The sequence below is a fragment of the Eretmochelys imbricata genome, chromosome 1 (genome assembly GCF_965152235.1).
Source record: "Eretmochelys imbricata isolate rEreImb1 chromosome 1, rEreImb1.hap1, whole genome shotgun sequence".
Taxonomy (NCBI): domain Eukaryota; kingdom Metazoa; phylum Chordata; order Testudines; family Cheloniidae; genus Eretmochelys; species Eretmochelys imbricata.
This window is the reverse complement of record NC_135572.1, coordinates 132613848-132636876: the sequence shown is the minus strand read 5'-3', so window position 1 is coordinate 132636876 and position 23029 is coordinate 132613848. Positions and strand designations below refer to the sequence as shown.

General features: G+C 39.3%; 1 protein-coding gene across 2 annotated transcripts in view; it reads left to right on the top strand.

Moving 5' to 3' along the window:
• The window catches only part of ANOS1 (anosmin 1), a 177780-nt gene that overhangs the window by 104821 nt on the left and 49930 nt on the right, over positions 1–23029 (top strand). For both annotated transcript variants that reach the window (XM_077807156.1, XM_077807157.1), the window contains exons 3-6: positions 3689–3751; positions 7055–7277; positions 12612–12796; positions 20256–20385. In XM_077807156.1, coding sequence (XP_077663282.1) covers positions 3689–3751; positions 7055–7277; positions 12612–12796; positions 20256–20385 — 601 coding nt within the window. The remainder of the gene's footprint in view (positions 1–3688; positions 3752–7054; positions 7278–12611; positions 12797–20255; positions 20386–23029) is intronic.

Here is a 23029-nt window from a genome sequence, read left to right as displayed (position 1 = left end):
TTCAGTAGTAACTCGGAGGGAACAGTGCCATCTACTGACTGAATCATCAGAACCACTTCCTGCAGCAGCTTGGTATGTGTTGGTGGTCTGTCCTCCAAGTACTGCACTTAGCTGAGAGCTGGTGGTATTGTTACAGGTGACTTTTTTCTCCTTTATAAGTAAAATAGTTAAAATCAGCAGAAAACTGTTTCCTGGCATAAATTTTGCCTTATCCTGGAAGAATTTTCAGAATCGTTTTACAGACACACATTTACAATAATCTGGAAAACCAGGAAGTGTTTATCTGCTGGATAGAATACTTTCCCCATGAGTGTTGTAGGCCTTTCTTTGAAACTCTTTTTATTGGCCAGAAGAATTGTATGTTCTCCTCCCCAGCATGAACTCTGGTCTGAAGTCCACTGAAATCAACGGAAAGACTCCAAATGACGTCAGTGCACTTTGGATCGGGCCCTTGGTGACTTTCAGCAAAATCTTTGAAATGTGTCATCCGGACTTTTAATTTCAAGGCACACATACTTTGTTCAGATATTTTATAAAGAGTTGGACATAAAAAGCAAATATTGCCTACCACTGCTAGTTGCAATGGGTTGACTTTATTTAAATATTCAACGTGACATATTTCATATCTTAACAGTATCTTCCTGCCTAGGCATTATTAATTGAGGGCTTGATCTTACAAGACTTTCATTTGCCAAATTCCTGTTTTTAGGGGCGAATCCTCAGCTGAGTGCCTAGCCTGATTGGATGGGCTAGTCATGGAGAAGATGTGTGTGGGAGGAGAAATTTTCGTGCTTTCATTTATATTAATAATTTAAGCCCCAATTTAGGCACTTCAGCACATGGGGATCAGGATCACTCTGTTGCAGAACATACACAGATAAACAGCCTATTTTTGTAGTGTTCTGCAGAGCACTGCTGTTGCCACAGGGAGGAGAAAAGGGGGACCCCTATTTAAATATAATAAATAAAATGCAGTTCAGAAGCGTATTTGTAATTTAAACTGAAATAGAACGCCTTAATAGAAACTGGATTCAGAGTAGCAGCCGTGTTAGTCTGTATTTGCAAAAAGAAAAGGAGGACTTGTGGCACCTTAGAGACTAACCAATTTATTTGAGCATGAGCTTTCGTGAGCTACAGCTCGCTTCATCGGATGCAATGAAGTGAGCTGTAGCTCACGAAAGCTCATGCTCAGATAAATTGGTTAGTCTCTAAGGTGCCACAAGCCCTCCTTTTCTTTTTAATAGAAACTAACACAGGTTGGCCACTATGAGACATATCGATTCCTGTCAAGAGAAAATTCACAGGAGAGAGATAAACAGAGAGAAATAGCTGTACTGTTCTCCTCCCTGAGATTTGCCCCTGAACATTGCCATTAAAGGGGTAAGGTTTGCCCTCCCTACAAACAGCACATGAGATCTCAGGAATGGTCTCTGTGGTTAATGACCCGGACTGAAATACAAGAGAGCTGGGTTCAAATCCTAGCTTTGCCATGGACTTCCCATGTGACTTTGGTGCTTCAGTTTCTCACTTGTAAAATGGCAATATCAACACTTACTTACCTCTTGGTGTTGTTATGAGGCTAAATACACATTCATTAATGTGAGTGAGACACTCCTTTGCTATGGTGATGGGGGCTACATAACTGCCTATACAAAGAGTGTCCTAAATCCTGGGTTATCAGCAGTAGGCCAGGCCCATCTGCACTTTGTCTCTCTGCTCCTGACGACTCCTTCCCCAGTACCCAAGCAATACAACTCAGTTGAAGCTGCAGAGCCATGGCTTCTTGTGCCATCAGCTACTCCCCTCATAGGCTGATCCCCATGTTGGAGAGGACCTGAGTCAGGCCTCCCAATCTACTCCTTGCCACTGTCCCATCTCCCCTGGCTAAGTGGAGGAGCAGTGCCTTCCTTTCACGTGGGAGGAGTGAGAGGCATATGTGGAAGATCCCTTTTGTATGTAGATAGGGGATCCAGTCAGGTCTGGTGTTGTTTACTAATAAAAGCTTTATGTGGCTCTGCAGTAACCAACCAAGAATTAGGAAAAGGTATAGGGTCATTGAAGTCAATGGCAGAGCTCCTATAGAGTCAGGATTTCACCCATAGTGTCTTCCCTCATATACCATAGTAAATCAAAACTAACTCGATCAAAGCCAGTTGAGGGTTGTAAAATTGGTGCGAGAGCAGAATCAGGCTCAGATGTATGGCACTTATAGCACAGAAGCAAGAAAACTCTGGAGTTCATTAAACTGACAGAGTTTAGTGAAAGCTTTAAAAAGTAGCAGTCTAATTATGCTAAAGTGTATCTTGTGGTTATTAAACTGCCAGAAGCTGGGATTAAAACTCCAAAATAGGAAATGGGGGATAGCTATATTTCATTATTGTAGCCCCTGTGACTAATACTTTTATGATTTTCTTTTTCCCTACCGAATTCACAGCTCTCTTTCACTAGTAGGGAAAAAAGACAAATCTTGTTTCAGTGCATTTAGTTTTTTACCATGGCACAAACGTACAGTTATGCTTAGATATTGGTTATATGTTTATGTTCATTTCTAAACTGTGTAGATGCACATGGTCCTATGAAAGCCACTCTATTCAGTCCCTGGGAAACATCTGGCACTGGCCACTGTCTGAGACAGGATACTGGGGCTAATGGATCATTGGTCTGACCCAGTGTGGCCATTCTCATGTTCTTATGATAAATTCTTGATTCTAAAGCAAAATACAATATGTATTTAAGGAATACATGTGATTTTAATGCTAAACTGTACACAAGGGCCTTATTCTCCAGTGTAGATAAGCAGCTTTCCCCTGTGGCCAGGGACAATATATGGAATTTACTTTCAGCTCTATTAGTATTTTCCAAGATCTTCTGCCTTAATAATAATAATAATAATAATAATAATAATAATTAATAATAAAACCCACCCCCAAAATAAGGAAGTCTAGATTTTAGGAAGTGGCAAACCTTTTCCCTTCTCCATGGCAATAGAGGGCCCCAGACAGCCTGGCACTAGTTTTGCTCTGGTGTGCGTGTGGGTCAGGTTTGGGGATTCTGTGCTGTGGATCTGTGCATCCTGCGTGCTATGGTACTAAGCTCACTGTATATACCTGTATAGTGGAGTTTGAAGGTGAAGAAGCAGTGGTTTGGGATTGATGAATCTGCTACTACATAACCTTTAGGCTTTGTCTCTCACAAACGCATAAGAACAGAGGTGAAACCTCTGCTACCGCAACTCCATGGTCTCAGGAGGCAGGATTCCTTCTCCTCCCAGGCTGGCAGAGCCCATATGCCAGCCTACTTACTATGTTTAGCACAGAAGACATGGGTTAGTTTTCAAGAGCACGTCAGACAATAACTGTTGTCTCTAGGCTCCATGGAGCAATCTGGTGGCATGGTGTTAACTGTTATGTATCCAGATTCAACACAGCAATTAAGGGGATGGCACATACACAGCCAAGGATACTGCCTAGTACAATGAGAAATATTGGAAACATTTCCTATAATCTAACAGTGGTTCAAAATGACCTTGATCTGAGACTATGACACAGTCTTATCCTCAGAAGTGGTTTAAAGAAACGTATTAACTTCCTATGGGTCAAACAATCAATAAAGGCGTAAGGTCTGCTATGAATGTTACTTTTTCCTCTTACTGACTAGTCCCTTTTCTCTTTCTCATGATTTCCCTCAGTGCCTGGAGCCCTGCAAAGAATCTTGGGACTTGAAGAGAAACCATTGCCAAAGTTTCTGTGAGGTAGGTCAGCCCTGAGGCATTCTTTCTCACTTTGTTCTGGCTGTCTCTTTCATTCCTACTACTATGGAGGTTTGCACTTTAAGGTGACAGCTAACACACACAATCTACATATGCACATTCTCCTGTATTTTGGGAGGATGAGTGTAACAATTTAGTATTAAATCTGAGTAAAAACACTATTTTCACAATTTGTTACCGAATTTTTTATACCAACCGTTTTCCTCAAGTTGAAACTTGAGTCTCCCATCTAGAACAAGCTTAGTTAACTTTACAAATATGAGAAGTTCTGTTAAATCCCTCTAGCTAGTTGCTATTACTGCTACACTCCCTTCTATCCCTTCAGGCCACATGTGTGTTTGAAACACATAGGAAAAAGTGTGTTTGAAACACACATGAGCTAATATATGAGCTAGAAGTCTTTACAATTCTAGGGTTGATGAAGCAAGACTGAGCATTTATCTGCACATGAAAATTATTCTGGAATAAGGTAGAGTGAGAACGGAATACACATAAACTATTCCTGATTAACTCCATGTGTGGACACTTTTATTCTAGAATAAGAAAGCCTTTTTTCTGGTTTGTTAATCCCCTTCCAAAGTGGATTAAGTGAAACTGGAGAAAGTTGGTCTTATTCCAGAACCAGAATGTCTGAATCAGGAAGAATTCTTTGGGAATTGCTATTCTGGAATAACTCTGTATGTAGACAAACCCTCAGGTCAAGTCTACGATACAAAGTTTTGCTTGAATAGCCATGTTGGTTCAACGGAATGAAAAAATCCACACCTTCAAATAACATAGCTATGCTGTCAAGAGTCCTTTTACCAGTATAGTGCATATTGTTTGGGGAACTGGTTTAGCTATACTGGCTTGCACCTTAGGCAAATATAAGGTGTGTATCCACGAGGGGGCTCTGCCACTATAACTATACCCATATAGCTGAATCAGCAAAGTCTTTCTTTCTAGCATAGACTAGTTAAACCAGTGCAAACTGTTGTATAGATAATCGTACTTGGTTTGAGAGTAGTTCATATCAATTTATTTATTAGTTTCTTACAGATTTAAACTAAACTGAATTTAACCCAAAATAAGAATGTTTACACAGGGCTTTGCACTGATTTAACTAAATCCGTTTGAAAACATCCTTCCATTAAATTAATAAAAATATGTGCATAGATAAGACTTTTGGTTTTGTCTCATGGGGAAGTGTTTTTGGTTTAATCTAATGTGTTAATTTAACTGATAAAGTTATACCGCTTTAACCTCCCTCTCCTTGTCTTCCCGCTCTTCTTCTGGAATAAGAATGCCTTTTTTGGGCTTAGTTTATGTCCCTTGGAAAGGGGTTTAAACTGAATTCAAAAAGGCATTTTTATACCAGAATAAGTTTGTCTGTATGGGCACAGGTTATCCCTGTGTAACTATGCATATATAATATTAGCATAACTGGTAAAACTTCCCTGTGTAAACAAGTCCTTAGATTTCCATAAACTAAGGCTTTGTCTACTCTACCCTACTACTTTTGTCGGTGAAACTTTTGTTGGTCAGGGGTGTCAAAAACCACACCTCTGAGTCCTGACCAACGTAAGTTTCACCACCCAAAGTGCTGGTATGGACAGTGCTATGTTGGTGAGAAATGCTTTCCTGATGATATAGCTACCATTACTCATTGGGGGTTTAATTATGCTGGCAGGAGAGCTCTCTCCCGGCTACATAGAGCGGCTACACGGGAGACCTTAGAGTGGGGCAGCTGCAACGGTACATCTGTGCCATTATAAGGTCTGTAATGTAGACATAGCTTTAAATGGTTTAAACTCATGCAGCTTTCTCATGTAGACAAAACCTAAAGTAGTATAAAGTGGGTATAACTTACATCTCATACATCCCTCTTCACTGTGGCTTTATATCTCCAAATCTGAATTCACACATTTTCGTTTAAAAGAAAAACATTAGTAGAACACTGCTCTATTGTATTTAAAATGTGCTAGCATCTCTTTTTGATTAGTGATTTTATGATTGAAGCTAAATTTAGAACCTCAAAGGCCAGTAATGAAGAGCAGCACATTTAGCAGCTAGCAGAAAAATGAGCTGTGAAACAGAGTGCGGAAGAGAAGCCTTGAAGACATATTATGCCTCCCAGGGGCTATAAAGTTTTTTAATTAACTAGCTGCAAATTTGTGATGTTTTAGGATTAAAATTAGCCTCTCCCTCCTTCTCTCTCTCACACACACTCACTGTCACCCGCAACCTCACTGCAGAAGATGCCATTTTGATTGAATTAACCCAGGCCATTCTCATTTGCAGTGGAAATCTGTCAATTTCTCTTTATTCAGGATAACATTTGGAAGCAAAAATTTAGTTTCAAAGTTTGCAAAGTCTCTACTGGGAAATAAGGGCCTGATTCAACATTTCTTACTTATGTGAGGAATCCACTGAGACAGTGGGACTAGCTGTGTGAGGAAGAGTTACTCACAGGAGTTGGGGTTTGTAGAATAGGGCTCCAAAATCATTCTCTGAGAAAATTCATAATACTTTTAGAAGCAACTTTAAATGAACTCCATAAGGCCATTATTGGAACAAAGATGGCACATGCCTTTTAAAATTTTGTAGCTTTCTGTAGAACTGGAACCTAATTTTTCACATAAGTAGAATTAACTGATCATTGAAAAATATCTCTCCTTTAAAAAAAAAATGACATTAGCATAAAGATGTTGGTAAGTCCCCTCATGTCAGTGTGATTCAACAACCAAATGAAAATATTACTACTAAATTTTGTCTGTGTAATTTGGGGTGGCACTATGCAGCGGGGGTGCTGGAATTATTTTTATAGTAGGGGTGCTGATGATGGGAACCATGTATTTGGTATTTGTTATTACTACTTCAAGGCGGAGAGGTGTGGTAGCATTCCCAGCATCCCTTGTTCCTGCACCACTGCTATGCAGTATACTATGGGTAAAGTGCCATGAAATACAAAGGGAAAAATACAGAATGGTTCCAAAAAGGACTGGTTTGTGAATGGTTTCAATCTGTCATGAAGCAACTTCATAGTCAGCTAATATGAAGAAAACGGGAAAAGCTGGCATATAAAAACAATTTAATTCCATAAAAGACAGTGGTCTTGTTTGAGGGATTTCACCATTCTGTACTCTGCAAGCTTTGTTTAAAAGCTACATGGATATGTAAACCCTCAGGGATAGTCTTGCAATAGCTGAGCATTTGACTTTTCTTTCCAAAGAAATCTCTGGAAATCTTTCAGCATTATTTTTTTTTCCACTGAAGACGTGTACAATTGTTTCATGTTCCCTTTAGCCTCTTTTCCCCAAGAAGAACTATGAATGCCTAACTAGCTGTGAATTCCTCAAATACATCCTGTCAGTGAAGCAAGGAGACTGCCCAGCACCTGAGAAGGCCAGCGGTTTTGCGGCTGCCTGTGTTGAAAGCTGTGAGGCTGACAGTGAATGTTCTGGGGTGAAGAAGTGCTGCTCCAATGGATGTGGACATACATGTCAAGTACCAAAAAATCTGTACAAAGGTAGAGATCATTAGGAGGCCCTGTTAGTGTGCTAAGTGTTTTAGCCTGTAATAAAGCTGCCTGAAAAACAAGACCTTTAAGTTTATAGGGAAGTAAGTGTGTGTGTGAGAGGTGATGGTGAGGATATAATTGTAACTGTAAATTGTTCTATCACTGGAGGTTTTTAAGAACAGGTTAGACAAACACCTGTCAGGAATGGTCTAGTTCTCAACCAGGTGTACAAGTCGTCTAGATATTTGCGTTGTTTTACAACAGGCTACATAAAAAGCACTGGCGAAGTCAGGACAAACTAAAATTTCATACAGACAATGACTTGTTTATAACTGCTCTGTATGCTAGACACTGAAATGTAAGTACAGTATTTATATTCCAGTTGATTTATTTTATAATTCTATGGTAACAATGAGAAAGAGAGCCATTTTTCAGTAATAGTGTGCTGTGACATTTTTTTTTGTATTTTTATGTCTGATTTTGTAAGCAAGTAGTTTTTAAGTGAGGTGAAACTTGGGGTACGCAAGACAAATCAGACTCCTGAAAGGGGTTCAGTAGCCTGGAAAGATTGAGAGTCACTGGTTTAGTTATTAGGTAGTCCTGCCTTGAGTGGAGGGGACTGGACTAGATGACCTACTGAGGTCCCTTCCGCTCCTACGCTTCAATAATTCCCTCGTGGAATCCCTAACAAGGTGTCAGTGAATCACAGAGAGGAGGCCACAGTGAATCTGAATCATAAGCAGAACAAATTGGCCCGTCTGTGTAGATTGTCACTTAATTTTACACAGATGAGAAGAACAATTTCAACAATGAAAGTATTTAAAGATAAACAGTTTAAATCACTTAAATCAGAGATAATCTTTGTTAATAAGAATCAAGTGGGTAGCACTACCAAGTACATAGTGAGAGATAATCCAATTGGAGAGCAAATGAGTGCTATATTCTGAATCAATGGCATTGATATCTTGCAGATAAAGCAGTTAGAAAATACTAAAAAATACATATAGGCAGTATTTCAATGCTTGAAGAGGCTAAGGAAAGAAGTTCTATTAAAATGTTTTTACTTGCTTTGATTGGAGTATTGAAATTCGGAGAAGAAAGTTTTCCTCATCATGCAAAAATAAGGTATTATAACTTATGGAATGATTGGCTCTAAGAGTGATTCCAGAGTTTGATTTGTTAACAATAACTTTTGTTCACTTAAATATTCTTAAAGTGTGAATCTAACACTGAAAAGTGACTGTATAAAAGGCACTTTCTCACTCCACAGACTTGGTTTATGTGTATATTAAAAGTAAATTCTCCTTACTTTAGTGAGAAAATAAGATTCTAGCAGCGTATACTTCTGTTAGCCCTGTCAAGGACTTTATCAACTGGACCAAATCAAGCCCACACTACCCAAGTCTCTCTAGCTTGACTTTCTAAACCCAGACAGCGTTAGCAGTTAGAAAATCTTTTGATTTACTTAACATAAATAAAACAAATTTGATCCGAAAGTTACCGAAGCACAGTAAACCTGGAACCCACAAAGGCACTGTATGTAAAGTGTTTTGGGATGACCTCCAATAAGAGCTTAATCCAAAGCTCATTGAAGTCAATGGAAAGACTTCCACTGGTTTCAATGGTCTGTGAATCAGGTCTTATATAATTATAAGACTTTAATACATTATTATAACATCACATATTAATGTGCAAAAGATTATTAAAAATGAATGGTTTCATTAACTCATTCGTATTCTTTTTGATGCAAATGACCCAAAATTGGTGCTAAAGTAATACAGTATCTGTATTGCATGGGAGCAGAAGTTTACAGGATCAAACCTCAAATGTGACGTTATATAGTAAGTTTCATTGAGGACATTCAAATGTATTTCATAATTGGTGCGTGTGTGGAGCAGGGGAGGGGGGTGAAATTAAAGGGCTGTATGTAGGGAAGCATACATAGGATATGATATGGTGAATGAATGCAAAAGGAGAAGTCTGGTCTAATTATATACTTGTAGCACTAACATTCTGCTCCAACATCTTATCAGTTATCTTCAGTGGGTATTTGCTTGGAAGCACACAGATGTGTTACACAGGAAGGGCAGAACCAATGCTCTTCTGCTTTCTCAGCTGACGAATTCAGATCATTATCCCTTGAAATTGTCTTCCTACAACAAAGAACAAGATGGAGCTGGGCAGTCTTGCTTTTCATTTTCTCCAAGGGCAAATGACCTCCCTGCCACTAGGAAGAGCAAAATTGGCAAGCATGACTAAGATCTAGTGAACAAATCCAATACTCATGCTAATCTTTTTGACAGCACTCATAGCCAGAAAATGAACTCAGATTGAAACTAAAATAGTCTATGGGCTTGTCTGCATTATAGGTTATGTCAGTATAACTTATGTTGCTCAGGGGTGTGAATAAACCACCCTCCCTGAGCAACGTAAGTTACATCGACCTAAGCACCAGAGTGGATGGTGCTGTGTCGGCAGGAGAGCTTCTGCTGACATAGCTACCACCTCTCATGGAGGTGGATTTATTATGCCAATGGGAGAGGACACTCTATGCCAACGGGAGAGCTTTCTCCAGTCGTGCCACAACAGCATATCTGCATCCGTGCAACTGTGCTGCTGTAGCACTTCTAGTGTAGACTAGCTCTCTGCAAGTTTCTATAATTTCACCGTTGATCAAGCTTTGGAGATTGGTAATACACAGAAATACATAGAAAAATCTAATGACAACTTTTAATTAATGTAATATGCTGACAGTTCAGGGCAACTGCAGCTGTATTTCCCCTCCATGGTCCAGCAAGGGCACCCACTTTTAGGCTTCTAGATCCCAGCTATTACCTGTCTTAGGCAGAGACTCACGTCTCTCTCCCTCCTGACCAGGGTATTTCCAAGCCGTGTATTTTACTGCCCACACTGTGTTATTCCAAGCAAGCAAGACTGCCTGCATAGGCCAGGATCTGTACTTTGCTTAGTCTTCTAAGGCTTCTGAGCAGCATAATGGCCAGCAGTTGTAAGTTACCACACTGCCCTCTCTAAGCAAGAACATTTGTTCTTAAGATGAAAGCATTAGAGAGAACATTAAAAACAATAGAAGAACCTACACTCATGCTAAAAAACTTAAAAGGGATCACCCCAACTTTGGTTCTGGTAGGTGCCAGTCCTTCCAACACTTCCCTGAAGATTGACCCTCCCCCACTTTGGACAGAAGGTCTTGTCCATTTGCTGGATTAGAAAGAAGGCACTGAGTTAGTTTAAACTCAGACTGTTTATCCAAAGGTCCATTTTTTTGTCTGTTGGTCTCTGGAGAATCCAGTCTGAACTGGTATATGGAAGCATCTCCAGGTGTTGGAGGTGAGTTAATTTGCCTAATCACCCCCCCCCCATTATTCTTAGTTCCTGCAGGGCTGTGGTCATTCTCCCACATGAAATTACATACAATCCCTGGCCCACAATGATACATAAACTTAATATCCATATATTTTGAACCCCTCCTCCCCAGCCCCCAGGTATTGGGTTACTCTTACATTTGAGTTAAAAGTATGCTTTCTTATTTCTGATGTTTATATATTTACTTTTTATGGCACGGATACATACGTATTAGTTGAAAAACACCTTTGGTAACACATTTTCTGGACTCTGGTATTCCACATATAAAACAAGACATGGGCTGAATTCCTCACTGGAACACTGTATTTCGGAAGACTAATTTGTTCAAGAATGGTTAAAGGGACTGAGCATTTACATAATAAAAAGCACATTGAGTAGTGATTGCATTCACACATCTGGATATGAAACTGATGATGCTGATTCCACAAAAGGATTTTAAAATGCACTTGTGCTATGCGTTAGTTGTTTGTGCTGCTAAGATCCATCTGCACACAATTACATACACCAGAGAGGTTGAGTTACTTCCAATCAAGTGAATCCAACTGATCCTAATGCAAAGCAGGTGGAAGATTTTTTAACATGCAAATAGTAGGATTATTGTACATCATAATTAAAGAGGGATTTGAAAATGTAGACATATGAACTGACATAGTTCATGATGCTCATTACATTAGATTATGACTTCTGGCTGTTGAATGATATCCAGGATTTAAACCTATGTGGTAACAGGATATGAATGCTGAATTTTCCTCATGATGCTTTTAGGTTTCTTCAACACTACAATATTTGTCTTTATTTACTGTAGCAGATTATGTAATTGGGAAAGGTCTGTTTATAAAGCTCTGCAAAAGGCAGTTTGTTGATCTAAGGAAGTGAAGGAGTTGGAACAATTAAACCTCAGATATTCCTCATTTAAATCTTTGGTAAATAGAGGCAAGTGGATCAAAATTCTGATAATTTATGTTTACACACTGGCAGTTTTGGATTTGCTAAGAAAACACAGATGCTCCCATTATACAGTAATATCAGTTATGGATATGGAGAGAAAAAAACATCCGAGACCTGATTTATATATGCTCTTTGAACCAAATTCTTCCCCCATTGATGGCAGTGGCAAAACTCTGACTACAATGGGACTAATGTTTGGCTGTTTTTACACCCCTCATTTGATACATTTCTAATGTAAAAGTATTGAACTCTTAATATTAAAACTATTTGTAATTTCTTGGAGTCATCTGTGTATGGATAGTTAGGGTAGAAGCATATTTAAATTACAATGTATGGCACCAATCCACACACTGAACCCTGGCACCTGTGCAGAGCCTTATTAAAGTCACAACATAATTAAAATACATAGGACAAAATTGATAGGAGGGTTTAAATGTCAACGCAGCAGTTTTATTTGTCATGATCTGAAGTAAGTGTGCTAGATACTGAAATAGATGAGTTCCAAAAGAGTATCCATAGAAATGCAACTAACAACTTGATTTGCTGATTGAATCAAAAGAGACCAGCTCTAGAAAGTAATTCCTTCCCCCAGTCTGTTATAAATGTTGCAAAGAGGTGTTGTAGTCATGATGACAAAACTGCAGAGAGAACATAATACTCCATAATAATGAGTGATTGCTGTAAACTTTTAAAAGGCAATTTCAGTAGATTGTAGTGTAGTGGTTGATAAAGGAAATAATGAAGTAGGGTGAGATTTTTCAAATGCACTCGGCATTAACTTTACTAACTTCAATATCAGTTTTATCATTGAGTTTAGTGGGAACAGAGTTAAGCTAACTCTGAACACTTTGGAAAATTCCACTCTTCATGCATGTTAAATCCCTTAACTTTTTTTCAGTCTGTCCAGCCATTTCCCTCTTAATTGTCCCACAACACCCCCTACATTTGCTTCCACATACACACCTTATTTTGTAAACGTCTTAACATTCTGTCTGTACGCTCCTATTTCAGGTGTTCCATTGAAACCCAGGAAAGAATTAAAATTCACAGAACTTCAGTCTGGACAACTGGAGGTTAAGTGGTCTTCAAAATTCAATATTTCAATTGAGCCTGTGATCTATGTGGTACAGAGGAGATGGAATTATGGAATCCATCCCAGTGAGGATGATGCCACCAGCTGGCAAATGGTGGCACAGGTCAGTCATTTGTATAATAATCCCTAGCTCTTGTATAGCAATTTTATGAGTAGACCTCAAAGTGCTTTTACAAAAGAGATCAATACCATTAGTCCCATTTTACTGGTGGGGAGATGGCGGCACAGAGAGTTTAAGTGACTTGCCCACGGTCACCTAGCATACTAGAGGCAAACTGGGAATAGAAGCCAGGTTTCCTGAATCCCACTGTAATTCTCTATGCACCGTAAGTCATGGTTTTCTGTCAATTTTTTTCATGGGAGAGTAACTTCATTTTCCTCAGCCATATTACTTGTAGTATTAATATAATAATACCAAATGCTACAGTTTTAGCACTTTATACTAGTGAAAGGTGACAAGATGGTGAAAAAGCTGTTAGTATGAGTATACCAGCAAAGATGTAAAAACTTCTCCTAAAAAACACTTTTCAATCTATATTTTCAAAAATGATGAGTAATTTTGGGTTGCTCAATATTTAAGTGTTCATCTTGAGATGCCCAACAGGCTCCTAATTTTCAGGGGGTCTATGGTCAGCATTGTCTAGAAATCCAATTCTTTTAAGATGTATCAAGTTTGGCATTTAAAAACAAAGGTATCCAATCTCATGAGTCACTTTTGAAAATTCAGGCTTAGGTACCAAATTTTGCTACTGAATGCATATGACAGACCCAGCCTGTTCTGAAATCAGCAGGGCCCATACATAACATACAGTGATAGAGTTTGGGTCTAATCAAAACAGTAGAAAATTAGTTGGTATAAAAGCCAATTGTCTTTAAAAATAAAATAAAAAACAAAGTGGAAGAAAGAATAAAATACATTTGTTGGTCTGCTTATTTTAAATTGTAGTTTCTCTGGCATTTACCCTACCAGTTCAGCAAACTCTATGCTGTCATGCTCTTATTTCTTATAGCAATCCATACTGTATATGTAAAATTCATATACAAGTGCTTTTTAATGAGAAGCAGCCAACAGAGAAGAAATTTTCACTTAGTTCCTTCCCAGTTTCAGTCAGTTTCTTAACATGGTGACAGCCCTCCTGTATGGCAGAACTCCAGCAGTTTATCTTAACCGCTGCAGCCACATCCTTGCTGACAAGGAAAGCCAAACGTGGATGTTAAAAAGAGCTGTGAAATGTCCTTGCAGCAGGTAGCAAGGAGGGGAGAAAAAATAAAGTCCACAAAGTAGAGCCAGGAGTTTAAGTTCTGTAATGACCTGAGTTCATTCTCCATTGAGGTTACATACAAATAAGCGACGTTAAAAGAACATTGGGCCTGTAAAGTCAAGCACCAAAAAATTAGTAAGTGCCAGAATGAACACTGCCTGTGCACATGCCACGATCACAGAGCCTTGCCCCGTATCCCAGGAGACGTCTAGGGCAGAGAATAGAACCCAGATTGTCTCAATCCCAGTATAGTACCTTAACAAAGCAACTTCCTTCCTCTTCTTACAGCTCTCAGCTTCATTTACTGTTATCTTGTAAAACGAATGACAGAGGGGTCCGGTAGAACAAACAGTGTGTGAACTTGTCACTAAAGACTGTATCATATTGCATATGAACGAGGGGATGGAATTAAGGTTGACTGGGCAACCTTAATTCTGGCATTTCCTAATTTTTGAGTGCTTGACTTTATACCATTAATGCTCTTTTAATGTAGTTTGTGATATGTAATGTCCTAGGTATGTGTGTGTATGTAGTTTCTCTTAACAGTCTCAAAAGACAGAAATTCCATGATGTGGAAACGTATAGATCCTAGCGCTTCCACATACACACAAAGTAGAATTTTACTACTTGAACTAGAAGAGTAACTGATAGAGGATCACAGCCTATCATCACTATGTGGACCACACTGTACGTAGCTTGTGCAACTGTTTGCTAGGTCACAGTGGAATATTGAGAGTCAGAATGCCTGGCTCTGGAGGTGAACATGGGCTAGTAGTTATAGAGAGCATAGTCAAGTAGGCAAATTTGACCCGTTTGTTCTGAAAGGCAATGTGGCTGAGTAGATGAGAGTTTGGTTTGTCATATTAGAGATAGGGTTGGATTCCTAATCCTACCTGAAGTGATTATATGCAGCCCTAGTCTCACTTTAGCTGTAAAATGAAGGAATTATATTTGTCTGCCTCCTAAATTTGGGGTGTGAGGCCTTGATCAATAATCTGGGTGACGAAGTGAACAGAGTTAAAAGAAAAGGAGTACTTGTGGCACTTTAGAGACTAACCAGTTTATTTGAGCATGAGCTTTCGTGAGCTACAGCTCACTTCATCGGATGTAGCTCACGAAAGCTCGTGCTCAAATAAATTGGTTAGTCTCTAAGGTGCCACAAGTACTCCTTTTCTTTTTGCAAATACAGACTAACACGGCTGCTACTCTGAAACCTGAACAGAGTTATTTGCACGAGTCAGGGGAAAAGCTGAGAATTCATGGTTTTTCCTGGCTCCCAGCCCAGCACATCTTCCTCTAGTCGAAAGTTGTGGGTGCTGCTGCTTGTTGAGGTATCCTTTTTGGAGCTCAGGCTTGATGGGGTGAGGAAGATATGCTCAATGCACATGGAAGGTCACTGAGGCCATAGCCAAGGATCCGGACCTGTGTGTGCTTGTGGCAATAAAATGTATTGGATAACTGCTTCCACATTATTACAAACAGTTTTACAATATTTCTTCTGGCTAATTAAAAATCTCTTTTCATGTTTTTTACTAGCGGAGCAAGGGTAATGGAGGGTCTATCAGTTTTGAGCTATGTTTCTCTAGGTTTTGGGTTCCCCAACATTTGCTCTAGCCTGTTGTAGAAAGACTCAGCATGACAGTCAATTTGTATATATTGTATCTTGTTCCCTTGTGTGTATTCTTAGTTTAATTGTGCAAAAGATAATTTTGTAAATGTAGGTTGTCTGCTTTTGCATATGGTTTTGTGTGATACTAATTTTTTTAAAACTGCTCTTCAAAAAAAAAAAAAGACATTTTGCAAACCATTAGCATACAATGTGCGTAACAAACAAACAAAAAACCAAAGCTGAATTACATTATTTAACATATGCAAATTGGTCATTGCACTAATGTAGGAGCTTTATTTTCTTTAATATTTTTAATATCTTTTCCCTAGTACCATTCTAAAACTGCCACAGTATAATAGGACATATTTTTTGGAAAAATATATTTCAGATGTGTAGAAGATTGACACAATGCACTAAAGTGATGCTCAGGGATCAATTATCATATAAAATATATTATACATAAATGTGTTAAGGTACCTTATACTACTCATTTTCACAACTTAACCACCTGCACTTAGGTACTGCAGAATAATACCATCTGAATAGCAAACATGCTTTATAGGATAGACTCAAGGAGATCAGTCTAGTTAGTTTCACAAAGAGAATGTTAAGGGGTGACAGGTGCAATATAATATAACAGCGTTAGGATCATTGTTGTTTGTTGGTCTCTCATATACACTGGCAGTGTTGCAGGTGTGTAATGAAGTTCAGCCAAACAGTATTTAATATTGTATGGCACACTATTTTATTTACCTAATATATAGGACATCTGGTAAAATGATGCTGAATATTATGATCTGGGCTCCAAACACAGTTAACATGATTTATTTATTTTTTTTTAAATGCAACTTACTATAAAATATCCCATAAGCATTTAACATTTTGTTAAAGTTTGTTGAAATGGTGAATGGTTGCTGAGTGGTTCAGTGGTTTAGTTCTCCAACATCACACCTCTCGAGCTCCAGTTACATGCACTGTATATAATTTGCAACAGACCACCTAATAGGAGTTTTGCCACTGAAACCAATGGGAAGAGGAGTAGGTCTGCGATCAAGTCACAAATTAGAATGAGGTTGGCAGTCTCAGCCTAGACACAGTTTCTCTCTTTCTCATAATTAATACTAATTGTGCCATCACTGTGTAGTCTTTGTTTCCAACGTTCCTAGGTTGGAATAGCAGGACTGTTACTGATAAGAGCCAGGAAGTCTTGGCTGAGAAACTGAGAAATTTTGTGTTATGTCTGCCTGTACTATGACTGACTTATTATGACCACTCAATTCACCAGAACGTTTAAAAAATAAACGGTATTTATTACGGTATTAATACTCAACAGTATTGCCACTAATGTATTACCTCTAGAGACACTGGTCCAATCTCTGATCCCAGTTACACCAGTGTAAATCTTGAATAACCCACTGATTTCCATTGATTGTAATCCTCATCTCTTTCCTACTGTTGCTGCCATTCCCTGTGCCACTATTTAGATTCTAAGCTTTTTGGGTCAGTAACTGTCTTTCTGTCTCGTGTGAAATAATGGCACACCTTTGAGCTCTATAAAATTAAGATAACATTAAAGGCTGGTTCAACTATGTTCAAGCCCTCAAGGTGCTCATTTGATTGAATAATTCAGTCCCTCTCTACATAATAAAGAAGCAGATCATGGAGGGACGAAGATGCAGAGGAAGACTATGAAGGGAAAGATCCGTAGCCCCCTCATAGGCTGCAGTAGTTAATAAGGGAGTCCTAGATTTGTGCAGATGGAGGAAAAAGCTGGCAGCAGCAGCAGCTGGCTGGGCCTGGAGTGTACCACAGCCACAATAGCTTAAAACAGAGACTGGAGAGGCAAACAATAAGGCAAGAGAGGAGAGAAGACAGCCCGCTCCGCATCCCCAACATCAAATATCTCAATTTCTCTGACCGTAGCCTCTTACCAGGTCTGGTTACAGGTAGACACCTTAAGTGCAGGCACCACCTGAAAACTTAAGTGATCAGTGATCTAAAAATAATTTTGCTGGATAGACAGAGCATCTCTCAAAAGTTCAGGCTGGCTCACTAGGCCTGGGACATTCACAGGTATCAGGAGTATCTATATGAGGTAGTGTGCAGCACAACTCGTTCATTTATTCCTTATATAGTATTGACATGAGGAATAAATATGTAATAATGGGCCCTTCATTTGAACAGAAAAAGGTATAATACCATCTAATGGCTGCAATTTGAAGCTAGACAAATTCAGACTGGAAATAAAGCATTCATTTTAAACAGTGAGTGTAGTTAACCACTAGGACAATTTACCAAGAGTCGTGGTGGATTCTCTATCACTGACAATTTTTAAATCAAGACTGAAAGTTTTTCTAAAAGATCTGCTCTAGGACACAGGTTTTCAAACTGTGGGGCATGCGGCAATCCCAGGCAGGACTGGGACAAGCCCTGCACGGTGGGACGGGAGCACCATCTGCACCCCCTGACTTACTCAGCGGGCCACCCAGCCTGTGGGTGTCAACATCTGCTGTGGCCGCACCTATTTCTGCTCTGGCAGCGTCCACACGCAGCTCTGGCTCCGTCCCCAGAGACCGTCACACGCACCTTCTTACACTCTGAAAACCCGAGTTGGGAAGGGAAGGTATTGTGTCTATTTTTGTCTGGGTTTTGGGGGGGGGGGGAGCGGAGGCGGAGAGGGATGCAACTAAAAATTTTAACTCAAAGCGGGGAGGGGGAGCTCGCCTCAAAAAGTTTGAAAACCGCTACTCTAGTAGTTATTTTGGAGGAAGTTATTTGGCCTGTGTTACACAGGAGCCCAGACCAGATGATCACAATGTTCCCCTCTGGCCTCGAAATCTATGAAGCTTGAGGAGACATGGAGCAAACACACACAGACTACCTCCTCTGGGGCACTTGATATCCCAGGTTTCACAGCAACTCAGCAATGGATCTGATACTGGGAAGATAGATTAATGGGAAATAGATCTTGTCAAACTAATTTTATACCCCTTTTTTTAAATTAGATTACGAGTTTGATTGACAAAGGCAACAGTGTTGATGTAAGATTTCTACAAGGTATTTTATTTGACACCGCACATTTTGATTAAGAAACTAGAATGATACAAATTCAAAACAGCATGCATTAAGTGGATTAAAAACTGGCCAAATGATAGGTCTCAAAATGTGAATGTAAACAAGGAATCATCATTGAATGGGTGTGTTTCTAGGTGAATCTCATAGGGATCACTTCTTGGCCCTACACTCTTTAACATTTTTATCAATGACCTGGAAAAAAACCCATAACAGAGTTTGCAGATAACACAAAGACTGGGGGAGCCGAGTGGTAAATAATGAAGAGGAGAGGTCACTGACACAGAGCAATACATACTGTTTGGTAAGTTGGGTACAAGAAAACAATATGTGTTTCAGTACGGTCCAATGGAAACTTATAGATCTAGGCATAGAGAATGCAGGCCATACTTACATGGTGGGGTACTCAATCCAGGGAAAGGGTGACTCTGAAAGAGACTTGGGAGTCATGGTTTGTGATCAGCTGAACATGAACTTCCCATGCTATACTGTGGCCAAAAGGACTAATGCAATCCTTGGATGAATAAATAGGGAATCTTTAGTAGGAATAGAGAGGTTATTTTACCCATGTATTTGGCACTGGTGTGACCGCTGCTGGAATACTGTGTCCACTTCTGGTCTCTTCACTCTAACAGACAAAGATATAACAAGATCCAATGACTGGAAGCTGAAGCTAGACTTGAAATAAGGTGCAAGCTTTTTAAGAGTAAAGGTATATTTTAAGGGTAATTAATCATTTGAACAACTTATCAAGGGTTGTGGTGAGTACTCCATCACTGGAAATTTTTAAATCAAGATTGGATGTTTTTCTAAAGGATATGGTCTATTTAAACAAGAATTAATCCAAGGAATTTCTATGGTTTGTGTTATGCAGGAGGTCAGACTAGATAATTGCAGTGGTCCCTTCTGACTTTATAATCTGTGATTCTGTGAAGATCCTCTTTAAAAATGGGTCCAGGATGCAGCCATATCCAGGATGGTTACAGTGGAGCCTCACTTTCAGGAACCAGGTGGATGGCCACATTTCCACACAGAGAGAAGGCTCTGCCTCCTATGCATTCCTAAGGATCTGTAGTGTTTTTGGATAGGCCTTAAAGTGTATTCTGCTGGAAACAAATCCTTGCTCTGTCTCTGCAAGGAGATCCTTATAGAGATTTCCTCCCCCTGAATTGATTTCCACAGTAATTATAATTGGAAAACATTTCCATCCAGTTCTCCTGAATGTATACAGGTGTAGGGGAGACCAGAATCTTGCCCACTTAAGTCACAAGTGAAAGTAAGCTTTGTCACTTAAGCTGATTTTTTGAGGGATATTTTAAAAAAATAACAATAAAAATCCACACTGTTTTGTACAGTTTAGCATGGTCAGAAGCCTTTGCTAAGAATTGTAGATGTGTTGCAGTTCACGACTAAGGTGGGCTGCCAGAGTAATGTCCAGTAGTTGGAATCTGCCGGCACTTATGATTTCACAATTTTATGTGTACTTAAAACAATTTCTCCAGTGTCCCCAACCTCAAAAACCCTACTGAATAAGCTAGTGTATGTCAGAAGATGTGAGACAGTAAGATTAACATTTCAGAATAAAAGGAGTCAGTGTGTTATGACATTTTTCCCACCAGACTACAGAGGAAAGAGTACAACTGTCTGACATAAGACCCAGCAGGTGGTACCAGTTCCGAGTGGCTGCCGTTAATGTGCATGGGACAAGAGGCTTCACAGCACCCAGTAAGCACTTCCGCTCCTCTAAAGGTTAGTATTCATTTCCTCCATCTCACCCTCATCTTGGCTACACATGGAATGCAACCCAATCTTCTTAATGTTTTTGTTGTAGATTTTCAATGGGTGGGTTGTCTGCATTTAGTCATTAGCTTAAGGAATGGCCCAGGTTTGACAGAAGTTATTACATAGATTAAAGGTTAATGATGCCATTATTCTTTTATCTGCAAGGGGGTCTCAGAATTAATGAACATCCTTTTGGGTTCTTTCAACACTGCTAGTAAGAGAACTGAAGTTCTCCTGACCACATGATACTGAAAGTCAAATATGAAAGAACTGAGATCTCAACATATGCTGTTGCAAGTAGTCTCAATATTTGTTATTTTCATAGGGAATATATTCCTGCCATTTGCTGGACAGACGGTATCACATAATTTTGTTGGTTGTGTTCAAGCAATTATTGCACCAGTAATTTGACTTAGTTCTGCTTCTCTGTGCATGCCCTTCCACCTGCTAGCAGGGATCACAGGGTCTCTGGCACCATCAAAAACATAAATCAAGCAAACTTTTTACTCTGAAGAGGAAGAAGTGCTAGAAATTTCATGAACTCAACTAGAGACTTTGTGGTTTCTATTTGCTTTTATATAGAAGGCACTCACGTGGTGATGCATGGCAGTATAAATCCCTAAGATAGACAGACTTTTTGTTCATTTTGGAAATAGGTGACACAAATCTTTAGTGATGTTTGATGCAGCACACTTCAAGAACCATATACTTTTCTATTTCTGTATGTCCTCTGAGCGTCAACATTCTGAAGGCATCAGAACTCCAATGAAGAAGGTGGGGCAAATATTCAGCATGTTACATGGAGACATAATCAAGCAATTATGGTCACAGTAATTGGCTATTACTCAATGTCTCAGTGTGTACTTTTTTATTACTTGCCACTTTGACACTCACTGTATACCACACAGGTAAACTGCTCAGTCCAGATCCTTCCTAGCCACAGCTCAGCAGCTTTCAGCAGACAACAGAAATGGCATCCCTTTCCCCCCATGAGCTAAAAGAGTAAATGTAGAGCTAACATGTTAAATGCATGAAGAGTTCCTGAACAGGTTTAGTTTCAGGGTTCACCTCTCTTCTGCATATGGTGGGCTAAACCTGATTAGAGAAATGAAGGGAAGAGGTGTGAGAACATTGAGGAATGGGGACAGGGAAAAGGAAGATGTCTCATCTGTGATGGTAACTTTGGTAGGAATAATGGAAATACAGACATGCTCTGAGGAATAGGAGAAAAAGCCTCCAGGAGGAGGAGAAATGGAATTTAAAAATTGGAATGAAAGATAGATGGAAGAATGAGGGTCAATTGAGAAAACGAGAGAGAGGATGTCATGCTTCCATTTACCCCCATTGACTAGTGTGGCTCTTGGCGATGTCCCCCAAGCTGGAATTTGGCCCCTGGTCCAAAGTCAATAAATATCAGCTTATCCCAACACAACCTACTACAAACTCTCAATTGTTATACTATTTTCTGAAGATGAATTAAGTTTAATTATGCATGCATCCGATGAAGTGAGCTGTAGCTCACGAAAACTTATGCTCAAATAAATTTGTTTGTCTCTAAGGTGCCACAAGTCCTCCTTAACTTTAATTGTAATTTTACAAAACACATTAGGAAGTTTAATAAAATGCTATGAAAAGGGGCATGTTAATTAATGTTTTTTTCTGACTCCCTTTAGAGTAAATGGGGCTTTTGCATGTGTAACTTATGCAGTGTTTTACCAATGGACTCTGGAGTGTTCTATATAACGTAAAGGTAGTTGTATAAAAGAAATAGCTGATATGGGCCATTGCTAATGGAGCTTTTAATTTTTGGACTCTGGTCTGGAATAAGTATAGCTTAATAAAGCCCAGCAGCGACCAACATGGTCACAGTTAACAAGGGCATGTACTATTGCTGGCAATTTTGGTAAATAAATCAGAGTGAAAGGGTATGAGGACTGAATGAATACATTATTACTGCCTGTCAGGGTTGAGGCATATTGATAGTTTTCAAAGCCACTGCCCATCCTCACCATTCTGTGAATAAATAAGAGTTCATTTTCTAGTTCTGACACCTTTTGAGTTCACCCATAAGAAAGTTTAAATTAAAAAAATAATGAGAAGACGACTTTTTCTGTTTTTCTTTTAGCATAAACTGCTATGTGTACTATAAGAGGAGATATGCTGTTGTGTTGGATACCTTGGATTTATAGATGTGCACAGAGTCTATTGTAATGAGGGCTACGTATACCTAGACAGATGGATAAACAGACAATAGTCAAAAGTTCTCAATTAATTTAACTACTGGAGAAGTGATGTTGTTCATTATAACTATCCGAAGGTCTTGATGCTTTGGAGGTGTCCCTTGTGTGACTGAACATCCACTAACATGAGACTAAGGCCAAGGTATACACTAGAAACTTTTGCCAGTATTACAGTGTTGTTTGGGGGGGGGGGTGTGTGTGTGTGTGTGTGTGTTTGCTTTTGGTTTTTTTGCAACATTTCTATACCAGCAAATTTTCCTCATGCAGATGTAGTTATACGGGCATGAAAGTGCGGGTCTAGCTTAATTTACTTGCTGAACTGGTATAAATTATACTGGCACGGGCACTTTTTTGCTGGTATAACTGCATCT